Genomic DNA, 25413 nt, shown 5'->3' on the forward strand with positions numbered 1-25413 from the left:
TGGCTTTAAACTGGTTCCATTAAGCAAGAGGATTTCCCTAGCACAAGACACAAGACACAAGTTTCCTTCTACTTTCACTTACCTTGAGCTGCCCCCTCCACGGGACTCTTCAGGGTGACCCCCAGCAGCGGCTCTCAGAGAATTCCCACGCACAGAACTTGAAGGCTCGGGCAGCGGAGCCCTACTCTCACCATGTTTGTGTAGTTATTTCACTTTCCTGACAAAGAAGGGTCTTCAACAGGGATCTCATTTATTTTCCTACAAACAGTGTAATATGTCCCGTGGATCTGGCACGAAGCTCGTGAACTACTCCCTGGTTACTGAGATTCTCCTCTGGAAGTTAAGATTTGGCCCCCAAACTATAACCACCCTAGTATGTCAAGGTTTGCTAACCTGTTGGAGGAATGGAATGGAATGTGGTCCCAGGGGGATGCAAGAGCTTGGTGCTCTCTTACTCAAAGGACTTTTAATGAGGTCCAGCGAGTTCACCAAGGCTTGACTCCGGCTTACTTTGTTTTTTTTTTTAATTTTAGAAACCCAGATGGAGACAAAAAGCCCTGGTGTTTCTTTAAATTAAACAATGCAAAGTTGAAATGGGAGTACTGTGATGTCCCCTCCTGCTCAGCTCTAGGTAAGTCTGTGGCTGTCTGGAGGCCCGGGTAGTGGGGAGGTTGCAGAGCCATAGAAAGATGTTCCTGGAACTCCCTCTCTGTCCTACCCCTGTCCTTCCACAACTCCTGCTTTACCATTTGCCATCCCAGTGGCAACCCAACTGCCCAATCCTCTGCTCCCCTCTCGGGAGGTCGAGCAGACTTGGATACATTTGTAGACTCAGGCTTCCCGACTCCCAGTCAGTGCACTCAGCAAATATTGAACGATTGCTTGCTGGGTGCCAGGCGCTATGCCAGGCCTTCAGTGTACAGTGGTGATCAAATGGTGGCTGGGTCTCCACAGCCTCTCGGGACACAGCATGGACTGAATTCCAGCCTCACAGTCTTCCTGCCTTGCTGCCTTAGCCCACCTCTCCACCCACGTCTGAAGCGATGCACCCTCCCTCTGCTCAATGGAATTACTTCCCTGGACAGTTTCATTTCTGTGCCTTTGCTCTTACGGTCACCTCTGTCTGTAATACTGTGTCCCATACCCGCTCTTGTTCATATCCAACCATTCTTTGAGAATCAACCCAAGTAACCACTCCTCCAGGAAGTCCTCCAAGATTTACCAAGTGAAATATTACCTCTCCCTTCTTACAAACTGCATGGAATAGATTGGGCACCATCCATGCAACACTTGCTGCTCTCCCCTTTGCATGACAGTTATGTGTGCAAATGTCTTCTCTCAACCGCTCTATTTCATCTGAATATCTTCCCCTAGGCACCAAAAAAGCCTCCAGAATATATGTGTGCATTAACAAATAGTTAAATACATACCCAGAGATGGATTTATATATCTATACACACATTTTTTATTGAAGTATATTTGCTGTACAATATTATGTAAGTTATAGGTGTACACTACAGTGACTCACAATTTTTAAAGGTTGTACTACATTTATAGTTATAAAATATTGGCTATATTCCCCCGTTGTACAATATATCCTTGTAGCTTATTTTATACCTGATAGTTCATACCTCTTAATCCCTACCCCTGTCTTGCCCCTCCCTCCTTCTGTCTCCCCACTGCTAACCACTAATTTGTTCTCTATCTGTGAGTCTGCTTCTTTTTTTTGTCACATTCACTAATCTGTTGTATTTTTTAGATTCCACGTATAAGTGATAAACATTTTTTATATGTCTGTCTACATGTCAGAATAAGAAGGAAAAAGCAACATCTTCATCATTAATCCTATAGACTCGCTTTGTATTAATCAATGTATTCCACAAATGCTAACTGCACACGTGCCTATCCTATATGCACCAGTATAGTCTCTTAGCTCTGGACACTAGTTAAGCTTCCGGATGCAGAGCCATGCCTCTGACAAGGTCCTTCTGAGGATCTGTAGGGAGGGTGAGAAGTGTGCTTTATTTTTCTTGTGCTTCACAGATGTTGCCCACGCAGAGCCCCTGACCAAACTTCCCGAGTTTGACTCATGCGGGAGGACTGAGATAGCAGACAGGACGGTCAAGAGGATCTACGGCGGCTTTAAGAGCACAGCGGGCAAGCACCCATGGCAGGCGTCCCTGCAGACCTCGTTGCGACTGACCATCTCCATGCCCCAGGGCCATTTCTGTGGGGGGACGTTGATCCACCCCTGCTGGGTGCTGACTGCCGCCCACTGCACCGAGTAGGTGCCTGCTGGGAGCAGAGGTTAGGGTGGCTGCAGTCTCCAGGGGTGTTCTTCTCTCCCCATCTGAGCAGCATCTTGGCAACTCTGGCAGGACCTGGGGGTCGGATCTTGCTCCAAGGGCAAAAGGATGTTTCCTTACAACCAGATAGAAGAGAGCTCCCATGTGTACAATGCTCACCACGTGCATTACATGTGTTATGACATGCAAGCCTCAGAACTAGCTACTTAAAGATGAGCAGGAGAGTTCTTTAGCAAGACCGTGATTACAGATGGGGATGCTGAGGTGTGAGCAGGTCAGCTCATCTGTCAAAGGTCACACAGCTGACCAGGAGCAGAGCCAGGGTGTGGCTCCAGGCTCTCAAATTCCAGGGCTAGTTCCTGATCATCTTACTTTCCCTTGTAGCTTAAAAGCCAAATATCTAAAAGTGGTGCTAGGGGACCAGGACCTGAAGAAGACAGAATTCCACGAGCAGAGCTTTGGGGTGGAGAAGATACTCAAGTACAGCCACTATGACGAAAGAGATGACATTCCCTACAACGACATTGGCAAGTCTCCTCTATCGTGGCTTTCCCATGGGTCTTGCCCTGGGTGGGTTTCTCTACTGATGGAAAGCTGAGGTTTGGTTCTAGAAGGTGCTCTTGCCTTCTTGGTCCCTCATAGACCCTGTAAGGTAGAGCATTTATTCCAGAGTTTTTTAGTTCTTCAAGGTCTGTGTTAGCGCTGCAGATAAATGTGCACAATTTCTTAAACTGAGGGGAAGAGATGCTAGGAACGTTGCGTTGTGGCGCGAGCTCGGCCTTCAATTACCAGCTGGCTCACCTCTCTGAGCTTCAATTCGCTCTGCTGTAAAACGGGCACACTGACGTACAGTCTCCACTTCCTGTGTGCTAAGTGACGTGATGTTCATGTATCCCCATGCACACCTGGCACCTGGTAGGCAATGACGTACTCGATCTGCCTCCTGCTTCGTTCTGTCCCCTATTTCTCCATTCACAGACCTCTCATTCTTTCTGCTTCCTCAATATCGTTTTTTCCCCCTTAAAGCCTGTTTTTTAAAAAAAGGGTTAGAAGTAATTTAAAACTCAGCCTGAAGTGTTATTACTCCTCCGAATTGAAAGTTAAAAGAATGAAATGACCAAGGGAGAGTTCTTTTAGGTATTGGGAATGGGGCTTTGCTAGGTCCACCTTCCAATCAAGTTGAAGCTGATGCTTCTTTGACAGAGAGGATGTCACTGCCCATTTCCCCTTTCTCTACCTAGCTTTGCTCAAGCTAAAGCCAGTGGACGGTCACTGTGCTCTGGAATCCAAATATGTGAAAACTGTATGTTTGCCTGATGGTCCCTTTCCCCCTGGGACTGAGTGTCACATCTCCGGCTGGGGTGTTACAGAAACAGGTGAGTCTGGCCATGCATTCTCCTGAGGCCCAGGTGAGTTACATCCACCAGACAAGAAAGGGTTACACTCAACTGCCCTCCTGAACTAGATATCAGTGTTATATTCAAAATGTATAAACCAAAGAAAGAGATTGCCCCATCTCTCAAGCTCCAGTTAAATCTCATCACCTTCAAGGAGTCTTCTCTGATCTCCATATCTGTCCTTGGCCCCAACCCTTAGATCTTTGACTTTCAGCAAGCCTTGATCCTGTATCCATGGAGAACTTTTTCCTTTCCTAGGTACATTGGAAAGAGGATAAGTTAGAAAGAAGATGGATTTTGGAGTCAGACAGACTTGTATTAGGTTCTTGGCTTTGTCACTTGACTTGGACAGCTGAGTTTCAGTTTCCCAATAACATCCTAGGTTTGGAATCATGATAACAAGAGATGATAGAATTCTCCAGAGATATTCATTAAGTCAGCCCCTGGAGGGCAGGGGTCAGGTTTCATTCACCTTTGACTCTACTACCGTGCTTTGGTCAAGGCTCTCTACATAGTAGTATTCTATAAATTTTTGTTAAATCAAGCTATTGATTTATCTCTAGGATTTGGTCTGATCTTAAAAAGTAACCAAAGGGCTACTTTTCTCATAGTACTGACAAGGTTACATCCTCTCACATATGAAATTCAGAAGTGTATATCAAGTCTCTCTCAAATACTCAAAATAGATTTCTCGTCCCCCCAAATCTTGTTCCAAATAATGGAAAGCAAGAATCACTTGAAATAGGCCCATATTCATGAAGAAAGTGAAATGTAATATACACATTTGTCAGAAGGCTTCTGGGAAAGAAGATTTCTGATAGATAATTAGATTTAGGGTTAACCAGGAAACCTTTTTGTAGCTAGCTTCACTGGAGTCCATGTAAACCTTTCAGCATCATCGTGCTGACGAGAGCAGATTGAGAAGAACAGAGGTTCTTTAGGCAAGGAAACGTCTGCTCTGGGAAGCAGGCACTCTAGGTGATCAACCAGGGCACTTCAAGTGTCATGAAGTCTCTACTACGTGCAGCCCTCTGTCAGGCATGGGAAATTAAAAATAGGTTTAAGACACCATCCCTGCTTGCCCAACCTCACCGTCTAGCTGGGGAGACAGAGGAGGGCATAAATGATTCTGCTGCATGGGATAAGCACAGCATTGAAGGTGTGTAGAACCATCGTGAAGGCTGAAAGCAAAGAGTCCCCAGCCCTGAAAGATGAGGCTGCTCTGCCCATCTCCCGTAAAAACCCTTCCTGCCAAGCTCAGGTCTCGTGGCCCTCTTCTGACTGCTGCTGGCTTCTGGTGGGGCAGGTTCCAGCCTGGTCTCTACAGTGGCAACCTCCTTTCTCTGCCCCTCAGGGGACGGGTCCCACCAGCTCCTGGACGCCAAGGTCAAGCTCATCAGCAACACTGTGTGCAACTCCCGCCAACTGTATGACCACATGATCGATGACAGTATGATTTGTGCAGGAAACCTCCAGAAGCCTGGGCAAGACTCCTGCCAGGTCAGAGACTCCAAATGGTACTTGAAGAAGGAGGGGCTGACAGGACCTTACACCAGGCACAGAGGGCCCTTAGAATCCTGGGCTGGGAGGTGGGTTCAGAGACCCACTTGCCATTAAGCTAGAGGGGACACGTCTGTCCTCTGGCAAACCTGAGTCCACATCAAACCAGGACGACTCAGCATAATAACCACAGCTGTCACTTTGCCCACATTGTCCAACTTAATTCTCACAACCATCTGGTGAAGGGGATGTCGTTATCACCGTTGTACAGATGCTTAGAGAAACCATCTTGGCCTATAGCACCTGGGTGGCAAGTGGCAGAGCAAGAATTTGCTCCACTGTGTTTAAATGGCCTTGGCACTGCGCAGCTTGTCTGCAAATCCCAATAAGCAGGGGACAGTCCCAAAGCCCAGTGCTTGGAAGGAGAGAGATGAGACACCAGAGAATTCACAGTAATATTGACTAACCGTTAGGGTTTAAACGTGTGTGTGTGTGTGTGCGCGAAGGGGGAGGGTGACTTAACCCTAATAAACCAATTGGCTGAGTGGCTTCTCTGTGGCCAGAGCCAATTTAGAACCTGCCTGACACCAGCCCCCATAGAGGACTTTGGGGGACCAGCATGGGCACATTCAAATCTGAGCTCCTCCCTACAAAGGGACCCAACAATGATCTCCCAGCCTTGAGCCCCTTTGGGGATGGGAAATCACGGTCACTCTCCCCAGGGTTTGTGGCTGTACTGTGACCCTCTGCCCCTTCCCAAGGAGCCACAGATATCCACCTAATCAAAGGAGGTGTGTGGGCAGATGGCATTGATTTTCCCTAGGTCCCTAGAAGACGAATAAGAAAACAGATTGTTCAATTCCCTAGGTATTTCAAGGGCTTCCCTTGTAGGCTTTAAAAGCAGATGGTCATGGGTTTGAAACCTGCTTCTATCCTTTACTTTGTGACCTTTATCAATCACTGAATGGCTTAGTCAGCTCAGGCCTCTATGACAAATTACCTTAGACTTGGTGGCTGGCTTAAACATCAGACATTTATTTCTCACAGTCCTGGAGGCTGGAAGTCTGAAATCAGGTGCCGGCATGGGCGGGTTCTGGTGAGGACCCTCTTCCAGGTTGCAGACTGCCAACTTCTCATTGTGTCCTCACATGGTGGAGAGAGAAAGCTAGTTCTCTAGGGTCTCCTCTATAAGGGCACTAATACCATGCATGTAGCCTCCACCCTCATGACCTAATCACTTCCCCAAAGCCCCACCTCCTAATAACATCCCAGTAAGGATTAGGCTTCAGCATATGAATTTGGGGGCAGGGGGACATAAACGTTCAACCCACTGCACCAAAATAATTCTCCAACCTCAGGTGTCTAACCTATAAAACGGAAAGAGTGTATGCATAAAATCAGCAGATGGTGGCTAAGATTGAAAGAGACAATTCATTAAAAATCCTACCAGTCGTGGTGCGCAAGCAGCAGTGTGTGTGTGTGTGTGTGTGTGTGAGAGAGAGAGAGAGAGAGAGAGAGAGACCATCATCATCCCCTCCACCTAAACTGGGGGGTTAATATGAACCAGGCACTGTTCTACGTGTTCTACAAACATTAGTCCTCACAAGACCCTCAGGGTGGGGCAGGGGTTCTGTTACTATCCACGGTTCACAGTGTGAGAAACCGAGGCCCCGTTGGCCAGCAGGCAGTAAGCCTGGTTTGGAGCCCAGCAGATCTAACTCCATGGACCGTGTTAAACATCAAGGTCACGCTGCCTCTGAGCCCCATCCTCCTTGCCATGTGTGTGCCCTTGTGGCCCCTGGAAGGGCTCTATCCAAACAGGGCACCTCTCAGCCTCCGCCTGAGGGCCCCTCGTAATACCTGTATCACTAAGAGTCATGGCGGGTCAGGAAGTAGGGCTGGGCCTGGCACTGGGCCCCGGCCCCATGGCTTCTCTGACTCAGGAAGCCCTCACTGACTCAGGACGTAGGTCAGTATTTGTTTCTCTCCCTTCAGAGCACTGCGTCACATGAGGCGTTGGAAGAGCCTTGTTGCTACTTTCCCCAGGGCCGGCCAGCAGTCTCCCCGCTTCCCCCCGGCATCCCCCTGCCCCCGCCCCGGCATCCCCTCACGGAGGGTGGGGCTGTCTCTGAATGTATTCCTATTCACAAAGCTGACTCCTGCGTCTTTTTCCCATAGGGTGACTCTGGAGGCCCTCTGACCTGTGAGAAGGACGGTACCTACTACGTCTATGGGATCGTGAGCTGGGGCCTGGAGTGTGGGAAGAAGCCAGGAGTCTACACCCAAGTGACCAAATTCCTGACTTGGATCAAAGCCACCATGGAAAGTGAGGCTAGCTTTTGAGGTGTCTTCCAAAGCTCACAGCCCATCCTCCTTGACACCCAGCCAAGGCGAGGCCTCACGGGCAGCCGTGGACAGCCCCTGACGCCTCCGAGTGTGCAGGCTCTAAGCAGAGACCACTGCTGCCCAGCCTGGGATGCCCTGGACCAGCATGGCTGCCACTTCCTCAGGCTCCTTCCTGGGAAACCCAGAAATGAGAGAATCAACCTGAAGTATATGATGTTTGCTTCCCTTCCAACAATTGTAGCTTCTAGAAAATCAGTGTTCATCGACTGCCTTCACCTCGGACATTCGCAAATGTGAGATTTCAGACGGCTTAGCGTCAGTGGGGGTCACCTTTACATCTTTATTCCTCATCCCAGACACTCAAGGCACGCAACAGGGCCACCCACTTCTAGGTATCTGACAGAGGACCAAAACACAACATTCTCCACCCACTTTCAGAGAGTCGTTATTTTAATAAAGGAGGATCGGAGCATGGGCTGGGGTGCTGTTTTCACAGTTGGCCCCAACTGAAGCCATGTATGTCCCTGGCGTGCAAACTTCCTCTCCAGCTTCTCTCCCAAGAATCCCAGGTGGACGCCGCCCACTCACAACGGCAGGGCCTTCCTCCTTTTGACGTGAAGAATCTCGGTGGCATCTGGGTTCACATCCCCCCTCTGATCATCTCCGGTCTCTACAGCCTCCTGCCCCCCCTGCAGAAATCAAACATACCTCCCTGAGTTAAGACGAACCTTCTGTCCTGCTCCCATAGGACAAGCTGTCTAAAATGCTGGCCCTCCCCTTCCTTTCTCCCTCCTCCGTCCTCCCCAAGAAGAAGGATCCTCAAGGCAAGAAAGAGAGAGAAGTAAAGCCAATCTCTCATTTAGACGTGGCATCTTTCTTCCGAACAAAGTAGGGTTCAAAACCCAGACTGTTGTAGCCAGCAAGTCCCTGACCCCTTCCGTGAATGTAACGAGCAAACAGTCAGCACAGCCTGGGCTGCTGCGGCTGCTACTGATGTAGCCCCGGCACGTTTCGTCTCCGAAGAACTAATGGCTATGACTTCAGAGAAAACCCTGCAGGAAGTTTAACCCGGGTGTCATCCTCCTGGTCACCTCAGACCCATGAAATTAGGCGCCTTGCCTGAGCTGCATTTCACACGTCTTTAGAGCCAGCTGACCTTTGGCCAAAAATAAAGTTTGAAAAGAAACAATGCGTTTGCCTTTCCCCCGTGGCCTTGCAAGCCAGCCCGCTACTCACGTAAGCTCCCCGGAGACCCAGGCCCCTCGCGTTGGCCAGCTCTGCAGCCCGCCGAGCCATTTCCACTTTGTAGGAGCCAGGAGGTGTCCAGCCAATACCTCTGGTCAGGTTCAAGTCTGATTTGTACTTAACCTTGGGGGAAGGAGGGAGGCAAGAGGAATAGGTCAGCAGGGTTTGGGGGGAGGCTTAAGAAGCCTGCCCTGGAGAATATGCTGTCCGCGAAGCCCCGTCAAGGGAGGCAGTTCAGCTTAAGCAGGAGCTCCCTGGCATCGAGGACCCTGTGTGCTGGGAGCTGGGCCAGCATAACGCTGTCCTCTGCATCTTTCCATTCAAGTGATGGGGCTGTAACGGGGGTGGAGGGTCAGAGACCTGGCTCAAGGCCGAGCTCCCATGTTGACTTGCTCTGTGGCCTTACGGAAGTCCTTTCCCTGTTTTGGGTTTCAGTTGCCTCCCAGAGAAAGGTCACGGTCCAGGCGACTACGAAGATCCCTTGGAAAGACGGCACAGCAATCCAGAGCTTGTGCTCTCACATCAGACCAAATGGGGCTCAGATCCCAGGCCCGCCACTTACGTGCCACGTGATCTTGAGTTTGTTACTTCACCTCTCTAAGCCTCAGGTTCCCCATCTGTAAACTGGGGCAGTGATGGGCTGGTTGTGAGAGCTATGTGTCACGGCGCTCAGAAAGCATTCAGCACAGAGCCTGGCCCACAGGAAGGACTCAGTACACTGCGATTCCTGTCATTTCTTCTGGCACTATTGAGTTAGGTCTCCCGGGTTCTATCTCAGCCCAGGTCCTCCCTGAAGGTAACGTGGGATGTGGGATTCTGGCCATCTCTTATGAAGAGGCCCCAGAGGCCGGGCCTCGGCCAGGGAGCGAGGGCAGCCCACATCGCTCTGCAGCTGGTGGGCCTTCTCGGCAGGCTTCAGGCCGGCTGCTCTGGGTCGCAGGAGGGCTAGGGCAGGGGCTGCCTGTGGCACACGCTGCTGGCCAGCTGCTGGCTCCTCGTGGCTTGGAGGAAGCCAGGCTGGTCTGGGCGGCCGTGGAACTGGGACCGACTCTTAGCGAAGTCCTTCCTGTACTCATTGTCACTCTGGAGTTTGCTGACGCTGAGGAAACGCTTCATCCTCGGGTCGTCGTGGATGCTGCAGTACCCAGTCTGCAGGCCCCGGTCCCGCAGGAAGGCCTCTCCGTACCGGGAGTGCAGGTCAGAGATGCAGAGGGGGGTCATGGGTGCCCACCTCCCTTCTAGGACCAGTCCTCAGGATCTCAGCAGGAGGTTCAACCGTGGGTTAAGGGCACAGCTTTGGATTCAAGTAGACCTGGGGTCTGGATCTCCCTCTGTTGCCTACTAGCTGTGTGGCCTTGGGTCAGTTACTGAGCCTCTCTGGTTTCTTGGTTTCCCCACCTGATAAAATGGGAGAATGAACCTCCACCCCACGGGACACTGAGAGGATTCAGTGGGGGCTGAGCTTCACGTCTGGCGCAGGCTCAGATGCCCACCGAGTGCTGGCTGATGATATCATTGCTGCTGTAATGGTTAATACTCCAACAGCAAGAAAAATGTGTCCACTGTCTCAGTAGCCGCTCATCCTTTGATTCTTTCCAGCTTGCAGGGACCCAGTCCAATGCTCCTCAAACCATCTATAGTGAAGGACAGGATTCATTTTGTTTCGATTTTTAAAACTTCCAATCTGTCAAAGTCCAATATGCGGTCCTCCTGCCTGGGATCCGTATGTAGTGGTACCAGGTACATTCGACAACACGTAAAAACTGGCCTCTACTCTGCTCAACCAGAGAAGTCCACCAGTCACAGGCCTGGAGGTCATGACGTCCAATTGCTAAGAACGTTTCTGAATGCTTGCTCTTGATTTCTATACTTATCTCACTTTGGACCAGTAACAAGCCACTCGTGAATGATGACGTATCTAGTTAATGACATCTTCCTATTCAGTAAGGGAAGCGGCCGTGTTTTGTCATGTTCTGTGCATGACACTATGAACCCTTTGGTTTCATCCCTACATCAATCCTAGGAGACCAGTATTAGATGTCTATTTCATAGATGGAGATATTTGAGTTCAGAGAATTTAAGCAACTTGCCCAAGACCAGAGAGCCAATTCCTAAGTGACTGAGCCAGGATTTGAACTCAAGCCAATCTAGGGGGGAAACCCAATCTCTTTCTATCCCATCACAGTGCACTTCAGCTAAAAAAAAATAGTCCCTCAATGGAAGGTCAACAAATCAATCATACGTTAATTGACTTCTAGGTACTGTCCACATGCGTCAACCTTTAAGAGTGCCTCTCTCTTTTTTTTTTTTTTTGGCGGTACGCGGGCCTCTCACTGTCGTGGCCTCTCCCGTTGCGGAGTACAGGCTCCGGACGCGCAGGCTCAGCGGCCATGGCTCACGGGCCCAACCGCTCCGCGGCATGTGAGATCTTCCCGGACCGGGGCACGAACCCGTGTCCCCTGCATCGGCAGGCAGACTCTCAACCACTGCGCCACCAGGGAAGCCCAAGAGTGCCTCTCTTAAAACAGAGGGAGTGGGAATACAACCCTCCCCAATTCCAAATTTCTGGCTAAGATGCTAAAAAATAAGGCCAACTTTTTTCTTTCATTTGAAATATTTGTTCAGTTTTGGTTCCCGGTGGTTTGCCTTTCAACAGATCTGGGAAAACCAGAGCAAAACCTATCAGTGAGAGAGAGAGAGAGAGGAGGGAGAGAATGTGAGGTCTTACGTCACTGGCAATCTCCCTGGATGCCCGGGCGGTCTGGAACGGGATGGCGTCCAGCCTGAAGTCATAGCCACCATCCCGGGTCTGTTCCCAAGAGTTTCTGTAGACTTTCTAGTTGGGGAAACAAAGAAATGAGTGAGCGGGGAGTGAGTAGCTCCATGTCTGGAATGTTGCTGGTTCTCAGTGGGAGCGGCTCCTAAACACACACCCTCTGTCTTGCTGGTGCCCAGAACGGCAGAGCCCGTGGTCCCACATCCATCCTGAGGACTTCCCCAGCTCTGGCCACAAAGGGCTTCGGCTCTCAGCCCCCAGCCTGAGCTTCAGGCCCTGCTCTGGTGGGTCTTGGGGTCTGTGGGTCTGGCTCATTTGCTATGTCCCACTGGTACCAGGTGCCCCTGACCCCCTTCCTTCTGTCTTTGCTTTTACTTTCAGCGTTTCAGGTTTGCAGCCTCTAGATGCCAAAACTCAAAAGTTCAAGAACCCCGTTTCTTCCCACACGCCGAAGGTTCTGTTCCTTGGGTCCTGGCACCCACGTGTTCACTGGCTCCACTGACTTCCTGGGGGCCCCTGGGCTACCTCTGATGCCACGTCACAGCACCCCTATGAAGCATGCTGTATCCCACACGCACCCCTGGTGCCTGCACCGAGGGAGAGCCTTCCCCTGAATTAAATTGATCGTCAGGAACCTGCCCGAGTTCCTGACCCCCGTATTTCACATCTTCCTCTTTCATTTTTTCCCTTTTCAAGTTGTTCTCACACACCCTCGGGGAGTCTGTAATCACATCCTCTCAGTCCTCAGGTAGGCCCACATCACCGATGGAGGCATCAAAATCTCCCGTGCCTTCATGTAGCTAATTTTTTTTTTTTTTTCAAGATAAGGGAATGGCTCCATGAAAGCAGTCATCTGGAGATCCCAGCGGAAGGCTGTTCTTTATTCCGCCACAGAGAAGGGAGACAGCAGGCGAGGCATATCACCAACAGATGACAAAGTGACAGCCCCAGAGCGTGTCGGTCTCTCACTCATTCCCAGAGCCAGGGCAGGCGAGGGGGCCCTTGGAAATAGAGGTCAAGGCTGAGGCTCTGTTCTACAGGGGATTCGGGGGATTAAGCCCAGGAAAAGTGGCAGAAAAAAGCCAAGTGCCCTCACGCCACCCCACAACCGGGCCTGGAGCTAGAGGGGACCACGGAAAGCTTGAGCCAAGCGCGGTGGGGCTCATCGTTCTTCCCTGCCGCTGTTCGCCACCTCCACCTTCATCCCCGCCTCCGGCCCCAACACCACAAACCAGGAGCCAGACGCCTATTTTGCTCAACCAATCATTGCTGGGGTCATCACCTTACGGACAGATCACAATCAGGGCCCAAAGGATTAGATTTCCTGGGTCATCACTGAGTTTAGCCTGGCTGGACCGAGAGGTATGAGGAAGGGGAGGGGCATTCAGACAATGACAGACCAACCAGCCCCTCCAGCGTTACGCTTCCCGTTCTGATGGTCCCGCAAATGTTAGACTAGCAAATAGAGCCAAAGCCCTTATCGTTCCCTGGAAAGGGGTCTGCTGCGGTGCCTTCCTAATGAGCGCCCCCGTGCCAGATCTGGGCTAGGGAATGACACCGGTCCATCCACAGCCTCAAACTCCGAGGTCACCCCGCTCCGGTGTTCAGTGCATCCCAGCCTCTGAGGCTCTGTAACTGAGGCCCAAATCGGGGTGCTCCCCGAGGTGCTGGACCCCCGCCTCCTGTCTCCCTATACACTAGTTGCTTGATTGTCATCACTTCCTCCCCGGGTTTTTTTTATTCTGTTGAGGTTCTCGCCTTGCCACTGGGAGCCTTTAGACTTCGCAGGCTCTTTGATTTGGAACCCTGGGCGCTCCTCTTCTTTATCACAGTGGGCACAGCTTTGCCCTCATCCTCACACATTAGAGTCATTTGATTCTTTAGTTATTTCGGCTGCCTTACACATCTCAGTGGCTTTCTTTGCCCAGGAAGGTCACCTTCCCTCCACATCATCCTCACAGAGCACTTGATCCAATTGTGCGTATCCTACACGCCCCCGAAGAAGTGCTCTTTCAAAAGAGGTCCATGAGTTCTCCATACCCGCGTGCCCTGGCGGCTAATTTCAGCTCCGGAACTCGGCAGACTGGCATCCCTCGTGGGAGGAGAGAGGCTTCTGCCACCGGCCTGGGGTGGCTGTCCTCCTTAAGCTGGGCCCCAAATGGACTGGTAGTTTTATCCCAGTTTCCAGGGCAATGGGCCTCCAATAGTTCCTCTAATGGGGGCCTTGCCTTCCCACATCCTTGCAGCATTAATGAGATGGATGTTTTGTCCAAGCTCCGCTGAGGGGGAGGTCCTGCTTCCCCAGATGGAGGTCAGCCCACCAGAGCTGCTGTTCTAAAATTATCCCTCGCACAGCCCTCAAAAGCATCAAATGGTCATAATAACTCATATTTACAAAGCACCATCACATTCACTGTGTGGGATCCCACAGGGCTTTACAAACGCAACAAACTAATACACACGCTAACTAGAAGGCGCCTCTCGCCAACCCCCTGTTGATCTTCACGGAGCCCCAGGACACAATGGCCGGGCCAGGGCGGGAAGAATGGCCAGACTCTGGGAGGCCCCGCGCTGCCCCAGGCCGACACACTCAGCCTGTGTTATTCTGATCTGACAGCCTCTTTTGATTCTGCCGCCTCGATACCTGTTATCCCAGGATCACAGCTTTGCTGGTAGAGCGGCCGCCTATTCTATTACAACCAGGGGCCTCCAACCCCTGCCAACAAGCCTGGGTTTAGGAAACAGCATCTCCGTGATGCATGCAAAGGGCACACATCCAAGGGAAACAGACGTGTTGGGGTCCACAGCCTCACACACAAAGGAGCGGATTGTGTTGGGACCAGATGGACTACAATTGCAGCATCTTTCTAAACTGCAGAAAGCAGAGAAAGCGTCACTTTGTCTCCAAACTTACACTGCTCTGAATGGCTAAGGAGAGGTGTCCAAAGAACAAACAGAGCAGGTATCTACACCCGCGGGGCCAGGGCACCGGCAACACTCCTCTGGCCGTAACCCAGCACCTGACCGAGGTCTCTGGAGCCAAGCCCAGCATTAGGATTTGAGAGCTAGAAGGACCACAGACATTGGCTAGCACAGCTCCAGCCCCATTTTACAGCTGGGAAACTGAGGCCCAGCGAGGAAAGTGGCTCAAAGTCACACATGTCAGTTGTCCCACTCTCAATCCACGGTTCTTTCCACTCCCAGCCTCCCTTCCTAGGACCTGCTTTTTTTTTTTTTTTTTTTTTAACAAATAAAATCCCGTTTGGGCACAGATCATTTACAGAAACAGGCACACACCACACGAACCTCTGGTTCACTTACGTCGCTCAGATGCAGCGCGTTGAGGCGGGCTCTGGTGAAATCGGGGTGGTCGGGGACCAGGGTGTATCTGTGCCGGGATTCGGCATCCCCTGACCTGTACAGGCGCTGCGGGGAAGAAGGCTCACAGTAAATGGGAAACCGCACTTGCTGCAGCCAAGGTGAAGAAGGGGCCGATTCCCGTTCCCGCCCCTCCCACTCAAGTGACCCCATACCCTCGCCCCAGGGCACAGAAGCCCATGGAGAGCATCCCTCCAGAAGCCACCCAGGAAGGGAGGGGCCCATGTGGCCAGGGTCAGGCGGTGGCGGGGTTGGTTTTTTTTTTTTTTTTTTTAAGAAGATGTTGGGGGTAGGAGTTTATTAATTAATTTATTTATTTTTGGCTGTGTTGGGTCTTCGTTTCTGTGCGAGGGCTTTCTCTAGTGTGGCAAGCGGGGTCACTCTTCATTGCCGTGCGCGCGCCTCTCACTATGGTGGCCTCGCGGCCTCTCTTGTTGCGGAGCACAGGCTCCAGACGCGCAGGCTCAGTAATTGTGGCTCACGGGCCTAGTCGCTCCGCGGCATGTGGGATCCTCCCAGACCAGGGCTCGAACCCGTGTCCCCTGCATTGGCAGGCAGATTCTCAACCACTGCGCCACCAGGGAAGCCCCCGGGGTTGGTTTTCAATAAACCCTGCTTAAAATATTCATCAAGATTTGCTCCAAAAGGGTCACAAACCATCACCCTGCTGGCTGTGCCTGTGTGTTTCACAAACAGCATAAGTGGGTGGATATTTCAGAGAACCTTTGCAACTGGGCATTGCTCAAGCTTTTTACTAGTGACAAGATGCCTCCATACCTCTGCTACTTAACACTAATAGTAATAATAAAAAGACACAACAGCTAAAAAGTCTTAAATGCCTTAATATCCGTTCAGAAGTGTGACGTTTTCACAGTCCACCCTGTGTCCCAAGAAGACACAATTTTAAAACTCAAGCTTTATCTTAGTTGCTATTTTTAGGACAGCAATCTAAGAACTGCAAACAATTTTAGGAAGTGGTTGAGTCTCATCCAGTTTTAGAGAGGAAATATAATATTTAATATTTCAACCCTTTCCCAAATTCAATTTGGGTTTTGCAGATGTGAACCGGTCAGTACAACATTTGGACTCTGTGAGCATGGGGCAGCTTCGTCAGTGTGCAAAATCCAATCCCTGGACAATTTCAGAGAAAAAAATATATATGTAACTTCCTAGTCTTCGAAATTAATACAGGAGAGAGGAAATGGGGCTAAATCATACAGAGAGTAAAAGCAGAAAGAAGCTTTTGATATAGCCGGTTTTTCTTTTCTTTTTTCTAATTGGCTTATGTTAAGCTTTTAATTCCATTAACATTTATCAACAATTAAGATGTATCTGACCTAGAGTTTGGTAAGGGATCATCAATACTACTTAGTATTATTATTGTTATGATTATGAGTCAAACTAGAGACATTTATTGAGGACTTGCTTGTTCCGATACTTGCTAAAAGCTTCATGTACTTTTATTTATTTAACCCTCATTTAATTCACTCAATCTTATGAAGTGGTTGCTATTATTACCCTCCTTTCAAATAAGGGAGCTGGAGTTAGAAGACATTAGAAAGCGGACCCAAGATCGCCCGGGGAAGGGACAAAAGGTTTGCCCTCACATCTTAAGCACTGACCACTGCACAGCACTACCCACTCCTGGGCCTGGGATGAGTGAAGAGAAAACACCCACCTCATTGCAATGCATGTAGCTGTTCTTGGCATGAACTAGGTCTGGAGAGTCAACCACCGTGGTGAATTTGATAGTGTCTGGTTTTTTACGGTATTTGGTCTATAAGAGAAGGACCGAGATTCTCATGAAACAATCAAACACCACATGCACTCTTCTGAGTGCAGCTTCACCCCATCCACTCAGTACCAAAGGCGCCAATGATGTGATTGGAAAACACGTCTCTCTTCTCGGTGGGCACCTCACCAGCATACGGAAGAGATCCAAGCTGCCTCTGTGATAAGGAACATTTTCCGGGTATTTACATTCTTGAAAAGAGAGGCTGCAAAATGTCATAGCTCATCACAATAAAGGAATTCAATAAAGGGAGGGATCCAGCAACAAGGTGGCCCTGCTCAGACCCTATAGGGTAAGTAGGTTCTGTTATTAAGGAACTGAAGAAAGCAGTGGCACCCTCAGCGAGCTCCCAGGGCAAGAATCTCTAGGTCATCAATATGGCGGGGAGTTCAGGGAACGTAACCATCTCTGTGCAACTTTTAACAGCCTCTGAAGTCAGACGACCCCCAGACACTGGACTCTGTGAGTAAACTCAGGAGATGGGTGGCAAACCCTCTCTCTGCCTCCCCCAAAATAATGGGCCAGCTTAGATCACAATTGTACATTAACGCCTCTCTTGAGAATCTTCTAATGCATCACCCCTCTTTCACTGCCCGACTGGAACATGCCTTTAACTCCCCAGCAAGTGAATTCACTGGGAGGGAAATCTTGTTCTGTCTCGGGATTTGGCTGCAAATGGCCCCAGAGAAATATCAGGAGTCCAGTGGCCATGGGGCCCTCTTGGGATCTCCAGTCCATCTGCAGTTTCCCTCGTCAGGAGGAAATAAACGCCAGGTTGCGTCTGTGGTAGAGTCAGATTAATGGTACCTCGCTGATGAGCTCTCCGGCTTTCTTTGCACTCTCTATCTGTGGGGAACTCAGCGCCAGCCATCCTGTCCCCTTCATGCCCATCAGGTCTGATCTGTAGTGCAACTGCAGGAAGAAAATCATTGGCTTTTATCAGGAGAGGGTCGAAGACTGTGGGGCATTTGTAAAAATGCTTCATCGCAACATTTCAACATCTTCATTCAGGTGCGTTCTGCATGTCATCGAGTCAAACTGTTTGAGTTTGTGCACTCTGTTCAGAATCAAATAACGGGTCCAGTGTACGATACAGGAAGGTCCCACCCGTAAACTGGCTGGATTTGAAGCAGAAGGTACTGACCTGCGGGAACGATCCCTAAGAACGACCTGAGATATACACCCCAGCCCACACATCAGCCCCCATCATTTTGTTTCATTCTGGCAGTGAGGCGATTGACCGCCTGCCTAAACAGAAACGTTTTTATACACTTTCAGTTGATCAAAGGGCTTTGAGCTCTGGATCAAACCTGCTGTGAGTCGGAGCAAATCACTGTACCAAAATGTGACTCAGTTTCTCTCTGTGATACCTGAAGGTCATGACAACCCCTCTGTTCTCATGAAAACACCTGAGAGTCCTGAGGGGTAAAAGCCACTCTATGTGTTAGATTTGTTTTTTTCTTGCGGTGGTGGGGGGGAGGGGAAGACGATTACAGCAGGACTCTCAAAACTGGAACAAACCTGGCTACACCTGGCGAATGGTGTGCAAGCCATTTTACTCTTTCTGTGCCTCGGTTTACCCCTTCTCCTGCTTCTACTCATGATTTGCTTATATTGCACAAATGGGCTTAAGGTTTATCCACCTTCTTCCTTTTAAGGACTCAAAAGATCAGGAGTACAGCATCAATTCTGGGGAGAAAATAGTAAGTACGGTTTTAAGACAATGGGTCCGTAGTAGGTACGGAACATGCAACTTGCAGCCTTTAACACCTGTGTATATAAAAGGGAAACTTAAGGCATCAAATGAACTCAGTTTTGACATTTTCAAAACAAAACAAAAGACAGTGGGTCTGATTAGGAGTCTCCTAAAATGTTAAATCTAATTACCATGCTTTGATCTGCTCACCATTACCTACGAAGAGACAGCTGCTTTTCTTCCTCTCCATATGGAAATTAGGCATTTTTAAAGGTGGAAAGAGACTCTCTAAGGAAATCTGAAATTTGGATCTAAACGAAGTTGCTAGCCTTTCTCTAATTTAGATATAAGCTCTGCTGTAACGCAAAACACCCACTCCTGAAATCAGCCTTTTCGGCCTTTTTAGTTTTCTTTCATTTCAGGAATCACAGTGCCCCTCACAGCTGGCCTCAGAGAGGGTCCGTTTCTGATCTACTGTCTGCTGGTTAAGGCCCCTGTGCAAATTCCACTCTGCTTTCCAACTGGTGCAGGGAGACATCACTCAGGTCCCAGAGCACGTTTCAAAACCCCATGTCAGTGAGATTGCTTTTTATACCGCGATCTTTCAGTCTACACCGGCAAAGCTTTTGCCTTCCACTCTGATAAAGAACAGAGAAAATTGGATAAATTTCTAAGTTAGAGAGAATCATCCTACAGGGCCTCTTCACAGCCAGGCCTTGCTCCTTTCATAAGTGAGATGAAGCGGGGGAGCACGCTTTCAACTTGCCTTTTGTGGAGCTGAACAGTGCGAGCGCAGGTGAGTCAGAAGGCAAGATGCAGGTTCCCCAAAGATCTGACTGCGCCTTAGACTCTCTTATAAATGAATTGTCTATTGATATTTCTGCTCCCAGTCCAGCTTTGACTATTCACGCAGACCCTAAAAACAACACGCCTGCCCCAGACTTCACGATAAAACAGGGAGAGAGAGGAGGGGAGTCAAGGAGAATCGGCCCAAAGACGGTTTCAAAGAAGGATTCTAAGATAATAAGAGACCTTCTCAGGACGCCCAGCTGAATTTGGCTTCCCCACATGGCAGCCTCACTCTTCGCCCTTGTATATACGAAGGCCTAGAAGCCACCTTCGGAGTCATACGCGGGGTTTCCCGGCACCCCTATCCTGGAGCACAGTGTGGCAGACACACGAGCTTTCAGCCCCCGAGTTCTAACAGGAATGACATAAGCAGATGCACCTAGGAGGTGGCCAGGGGAAGGGGTATATTCGTCATATTAATAAGAATCACCATAACCACTACCTTGCTACCTTGCATAGGGTGTGGTTTGCTTCAGACTCATTATCTTATTCAGCCCTTGTGCCATTCTCAAAGGACGAGCTCTTATTCCCATCTACAGAACAATGTCTGGGTTTAAATGTTTGCTCGGATTCTCAGAAGAGTTACCAGCTGCTGTCCTGTGGGGATGCTGCATGGGTGGTCCTTAAGAGAACACTCGGGAGCCAGGGCACCTGGGTTCCTAATCTAGCCACCAGGGGGAGCCAGAGAGCACTGAACCCAGAGTCGGGAGCCCAGAGACCCACTTTGCCTCTTACTAGCCGTATGGTCTTGAGCAAATCATTTCCCTGCCGGCTTATGACCCTAAGCAAGTTACTGAAGATTACAGGTGCCTTAGTTACCGCAACTGTAAAAATGGGAGTAATGCCAGTACTTACCTAGATACTACATGACGTGGTTCGCGCAAGATATTTAAACAAACGCCTGACCCAGGATAAGCATTCCATACTTTTTAGGTATTGTTATTGTTGTTGTTATTTGTGATGGTGGGGAAACTGAAGCTAGGAGAGCTTAAGGAGTCTCCTGAGGCCGGGTAGCCATAAAGGGCGGGGCCAGGACTGTCCCCTTGACTGTCCCTGCTTGTTCTTTGCAGGATGTCCTGCAGCCCCCGCGTGAGATCACGGAGGGGAGGGTGCACTGGCAGATTGGGAAAGACTAAGAGGTGACTGAACCAGCACCGACTCGTGGTGGAGTGTGGCCTGGGCGGAGCACACGTCTCAGATACATCCCTGAGGTTAGTATGACTTGAGCCATCACGGCCTTGAGGACCTTCTCCCCAGGGGTGAGCCCCTAGTCCCACAGCATTCTTTCTGGCCTGGGTGGAAGAGGACAGGAGAAATGGCTGAAGGCTACTGAGGGCTACTGTTCCTACCCTAGATTCTGCTGAACTGAGTGAGCTCACATGAAGCCTTTGTCTCCTTTTGCTGTAACATAACCACATGGAATTGGACTTTCAGCGATGACTCTGAGAAGACTAAAGCCTCAGAGCCATCTGTGGACACTGTGCGGGGCTACTGTTCACAGCATCCTAGAGTCCAAGACCCCCCAGTTTAACAAACCTGAAGTTTCAAAACAATGCATGAAGAACAACACAGTCATTTTTCAATTAGGCAATAATTTCTCAGCACACATCATTCTAATACATCTCCCATTTGGTAAAGGGTCAGTCTAAGATTGCCAGCTAGCGCTTCTTGGGAAGGACCCTCTGTCTTAGTTTGTTCTTCCGCTTCGGCTTTTTTTTTTTTTTTAGTGTTAAAATATCCTTTCATTTCAGAAGTAACTAATATAAATGGTAGTCTGAGGTAGGGTTTGGTTTTTGGTATTGTTCCTTACTTAGTTAAACAGTCTGACATTATGTTGATGTCAGCATTTTAAAAAACATTAATCTATGAATCCTGAAATCTGAGATCACCAATTAAATCAAACCTCTTTGCTTTTCCAGTGGAGACATGGAGGCCTAGAAAGCCAAGTGGCCGCGGAAGGACTGCCAGCGAGTGACGAAGCTGGGCTTCCAGCTTGGCCCCCGACCTCTCCCCGGTGGCCTCTGTAACTTCCTCAGGACCTGTCCTGTCCCGGGAGGTTTCTCTTCTCCCCAGGAATAGGCCACCGACAAGAGGGTCCCGGGCTGGGCACCAAGTCATGCTATGAGTTCTTCGTGGACCTCAGGGTGGCCTTCTAGCAAGCGGAAGGCTTTCTAAGTGGGTCCTGAGCTGTGCTTCAGTGACCACGTGCCCTGAGTGGGGACCGATGAACTCACCCTGCTCTACACTCTGCTGGTTGGTGCCCAACACGATACTGCAGTTCCAGCAGATCTCGAGGCATAATTAGATGACCCTGACGTTCATTAAGTCACATCATCGTTGTCACAATTAATCATCCGTTAGGTGTTTACAACACTCTCCTGTGCAATATAACCAAACTAGAAGCAGCCGCTTCTCTGAAGGCCACCAGAGTTGGAAGGCTTGGTGGAGAACATAGCCCGAAATGCTCACACCCACTGGCGTGTTCCTGCAGACAAGGCACCATGCTCAGTGCATCATATAGACCAGCCCTCAACTGAGAACCGGGTTCTCAATTGGGTGCAGATTTGTCCCCCGGTGCATTTGGCAATATTTGGAGACATTTTTGATTGTCACGCTAAGGGGGTGCTGTGGGATGTAGAGGGTAGAGGCCAGGGACACTGCAGTGCACAGGACAGGCCCCCGTGACAAAGCATCCAGCCCCAAAGGTCAAAAGGGCCTGAGCTGGGAAACCCTGATATGGATGATAAGGACTGATGTGACCACAGTCCCTTGGGCTCTGCTCTAACGTGAGAGCGCCTTCCTCCTAGGGAGCCGCGGGGCTGGGGAGACGATGCATGGACGCCCGCGTGGTGCAGAGCCTGCCATGCGCACGCGCCCGGTAAGTGCTGACCGTGACCACATTTTCACCGCGGCCCCGGCCCGGCTGAGGGAGCCGAGGCTTGGAGTGGCCTGGGACTGACTCCAGAGCCTTCCACCACGGGGGCAGTGGCTGGCGCTACCCACCTACAGGCTTGATGACCTTGCGTGGGCCAGGACCTCCTCTCTCTGGGCCTCAGCGTCCACACCTGCCTCGTAGGAAGCGTGACTCCCCTGCACCAGATGGCGGGAGGGCTGGGAGTGTGGGCTCTGGAGGCAGTCCTGCCTCGGGCCCTCCCACGCGACCTCGCCTGTGAAACAGGAGCAGCAACGGCCCCCACCCCAAAGTGCGGTAGCGAGGGTGCCGGCACCGGCAAAGCAGTCGGTGGGTGTCAGCTCTGGGGGCAGTTCTTCTCCTCGCCTCACCACCACGCCTACTGCACACAGTCTAGCCCTGAGCCTCTGTCTCGGACCCCATCCCCATCCCCTGCGACAGCCTCTTCACCCACCCACACACTTGCTTCACTCCAGCCTCAAATACGCTGAGGCTGCTGCCGCTCAGGGTCTTTGTTCAAATGTCACTTTTGCAGTGAGAGCTACCCTGACCCCCATTTTAAGTCGCACACACACGCTCACACCCCCCGACCCAACTTCCCCGCTCTGTTGGTCTCCATCTGGCATACTACACGCCTCACTTATACTCTATCTCCTCCCACAGAACGGAAGCTCCGTGACCCCGGGAGTTTTTAGACTCTTTTGTTGACTGTTGTATTTTTAGACTCTTTTGTTGACCGTTGTATCCCCAGGGCCTTGAGGGATGCCTGCCACATAGTAGGTGCTCAACAAATATGTGTTGATTGATTGAATAATTGAATAATTCCAAGCAAATCGTTTGGGGGATCCGAAAGGCTAAGGAAGAAGCAGAGATTTACACGCAGGCCTGGCGGGAGGAGGAAGGTCGGGGACTGATGTGTGACCCACGGACCCCCCCGCTCCTACCTCACTCTGCAGGGCGTGAGCTTTCTTGGCCCAGGCCATCTTCAGGTCCTCGGGCAGTGCCGTGAATTCGTGGCACCGTGTCCTGTAGTCGCGGTCGCTGGCCAGGGCCTGGGCCTTCCTGGCGTGGACCAGGGGCACCATGTCCATGGGCAGGTGGCACTGGGCTCTGTTGCCTGCTGCCTCCCTCCTGTACTGAAGCTCACTCTGCAGCCGGCCCATCCGCTGGCAGTGCTGGAGCCGGGGGTCATCTCTCACACTCTGGGCCCCGATCAGCCTCCCTCGCTCCTTCACAAAGTCGTGCCTGTAGAGAAACTGGAAGGTGGGGGACCAGGCGGTCAGGGGCTGGCATTTGGGACGCTTACATTTCGTTTATGCGTTTTCCTTGCAGACTGTGAGAAAATCACCTGTTCTTACACTAGGAGGAGATGATTATAAGCAAAACCACAGTGAGGCTGGCCTGAGAGCACGGCTTCCTCCCTGGGGGAGGAACAGTGGAAACACTGCTCCCTTCCTCCCATCTAATTAAAACCAGATCCTTAGAACCAAAGGGAGGGGCCCACTCCCCTTACTTGTCCTGTGCCCAAAAGGAATTTATCAAAAAGGGTAAAAGAGAAACTTGTGCTTTATCCCCTTGCACTTGACAAAACATCAAACCCCAAAGACGGGATCCATTTATTTGAAGTCTACATTTTCTGCGATTTGTTTGTGGGAAACAGAAAGTCACCTTCATGTCCCAAAGCTATGGATGCTATCAACAGAGTGGCTGAAACACAGCTGAAAATGCTACCGCCGACGCGGGAAACGACAGAGAAGCAGAATCACAATCTCTACTGCGAGTTCTCTTTCTAATTCTGGGTGGAGTTAGAAAACGGACAGTTCACACATTACGGGGAGATCGTTGCCTAGACACTGCAATTAGAAATAAATCGTAATCTTCTTCCTGCTAGAGACTTTTGCCTGCATTTAGCTTCTGATTAACAGGGCCTTTCTTTCCCTCTCTCCGTCAAAGAATCTCATTCATAACTAATATATTCTGCAGGTGACATCCTGTCTCACATGCTGATAGATTTGCTTTAATTCAGGAAAATCAGCCATAGACATTGTTTTACATGAAGTTAACAGAAATTAGGCCGGATGGAAGGTCACATCATTCAACTCACATCACTGGCTATATCTCCAGAGACCCGAGCCGCCTGGAAGGGGAGGGCGTCTATGGTCAGCTTGTAGCCTTGAACACGGAGATTCCGCCAAGACTCCTTGTATTTTGCCTACGGTAGGAACACATGTAGATCTTCTTTAAAAAAAAAAAATTACATGGCTCAAAGAACAAATGCTACCCCCTTTTATTTGTAGTGCGGTGTTCCAGAATCAATTCCTGACAAGCAAAAGCTTTCGATTTTGCAAAGAAAATCTCATTAGCACCCTCTCGGAAGTGGGCTCTGACACGCAGGTATCAACACATCTGTGTAAAGTATATTCCACATGAGTGTCTACAGGATACATTGTTTAAAGTTTCTGTGAAAGTCACCAGGGTCACTGTTAGGTCCCATCACAGACACAGACACATGTGGCCCTGGAGCACATCTCAACCTCAGCAACGGGAAAGGCTTACATCACTCAGGTTGGCTGCGTTTGTTTTCGCTCGGACAAACTCGGGCAGGCCCAGGGTCATTGTGTACTGGTGTCTCGCGTCCTCGCCTGCTGCTTTATAGAGGCGCTGGGCAGGAAAAAAAAAAAAAAAAAGGCAAGAAGGTAAGTGCTGTGCGTTTCTGCAGGGCTGGAGTTCCCTCCTTTGCAATTGGGAAATACGTTTGTAAAAGGCCATTCGCTGGGTCATGGGTACACCTTCAGCCTGGAGAAGATGTTTTTTTTCAACAGAGATAGTCCTTAATGAGTCAAACTGAGTGCTTTGAAAGGAATGGGGAAGAAACTGCAAGTTGCTTGTGATGGGGTTCAGGACATGTTACCCCAATATATGGTACCTTGGCATAGTGCGTATTTTAAGCTGAAGGAAGCTGGAAGCAGCAGGAGATGGAAGACCTCTCCCTGACCTTCTCCCCTCCTGTGGGAGCTGCCCTCCCTCTGACACAGGGAGGGAACAAGCTCATCTCTGACCTCGGAAGGACCGAGAGGCATTTGAACAAACAGACCTCGCTAAGTGTCCCCCAGTTCCCTGCCCTTAGCTCACCCCCTTTTGCCCTACACATTTTCCCACGACTGTCCACTCTTCATCAAACCTAGAATAAAAACGCTCAGGTTTAACCGTCCCTCCC

General features: G+C 50.2%; 2 protein-coding genes across 7 annotated transcripts in view; one reads left to right on the top strand and one right to left on the bottom strand.

The window, feature by feature from the left end:
• HABP2 (hyaluronan binding protein 2) overlaps nucleotides 1-8317 on the top strand; it is a 36500-nt gene extending 28183 nt beyond the window's left edge. Inside the window, exons 8-13 of the mRNA XM_082673070.1 lie at nucleotides 534-631; nucleotides 2044-2284; nucleotides 2691-2833; nucleotides 3548-3682; nucleotides 5058-5203; nucleotides 7382-8317. Coding sequence (XP_082529196.1) covers nucleotides 534-631; nucleotides 2044-2284; nucleotides 2691-2833; nucleotides 3548-3682; nucleotides 5058-5203; nucleotides 7382-7546 — 928 coding nt within the window. The 3' untranslated portion in view covers nucleotides 7547-8317. The remainder of the gene's footprint in view (nucleotides 1-533; nucleotides 632-2043; nucleotides 2285-2690; nucleotides 2834-3547; nucleotides 3683-5057; nucleotides 5204-7381) is intronic.
• Nucleotides 7979-25413, bottom strand: part of NRAP (nebulin related anchoring protein) — a 70655-nt gene continuing 53220 nt past the window's right edge. For all 6 annotated transcript variants that reach the window (XM_082673069.1, XM_082673068.1, XM_082673067.1 and 3 more), the window contains 9 exons: nucleotides 24753-24857; nucleotides 24301-24408; nucleotides 23141-23452; nucleotides 17548-17652; nucleotides 16627-16725; nucleotides 14892-14996; nucleotides 11523-11630; nucleotides 8786-8917; nucleotides 7979-8238 (listed from right to left, as the gene is read on the bottom strand). In XM_082673069.1, the coding sequence (XP_082529195.1) occupies nucleotides 8134-8238; nucleotides 8786-8917; nucleotides 11523-11630; nucleotides 14892-14996; nucleotides 16627-16725; nucleotides 17548-17652; nucleotides 23141-23452; nucleotides 24301-24408; nucleotides 24753-24857 (1179 nt within the window). In that variant the 3' untranslated portion in view covers nucleotides 7979-8133. The remainder of the gene's footprint in view (nucleotides 8239-8785; nucleotides 8918-11522; nucleotides 11631-14891; nucleotides 14997-16626; nucleotides 16726-17547; nucleotides 17653-23140; nucleotides 23453-24300; nucleotides 24409-24752; nucleotides 24858-25413) is intronic.

The sequence above is a fragment of the Grampus griseus genome (genome assembly GCF_964374135.1).
Source record: "Grampus griseus genome assembly, chromosome: 16".
Lineage (NCBI taxonomy): Eukaryota > Metazoa > Chordata > Mammalia > Artiodactyla > Delphinidae > Grampus > Grampus griseus.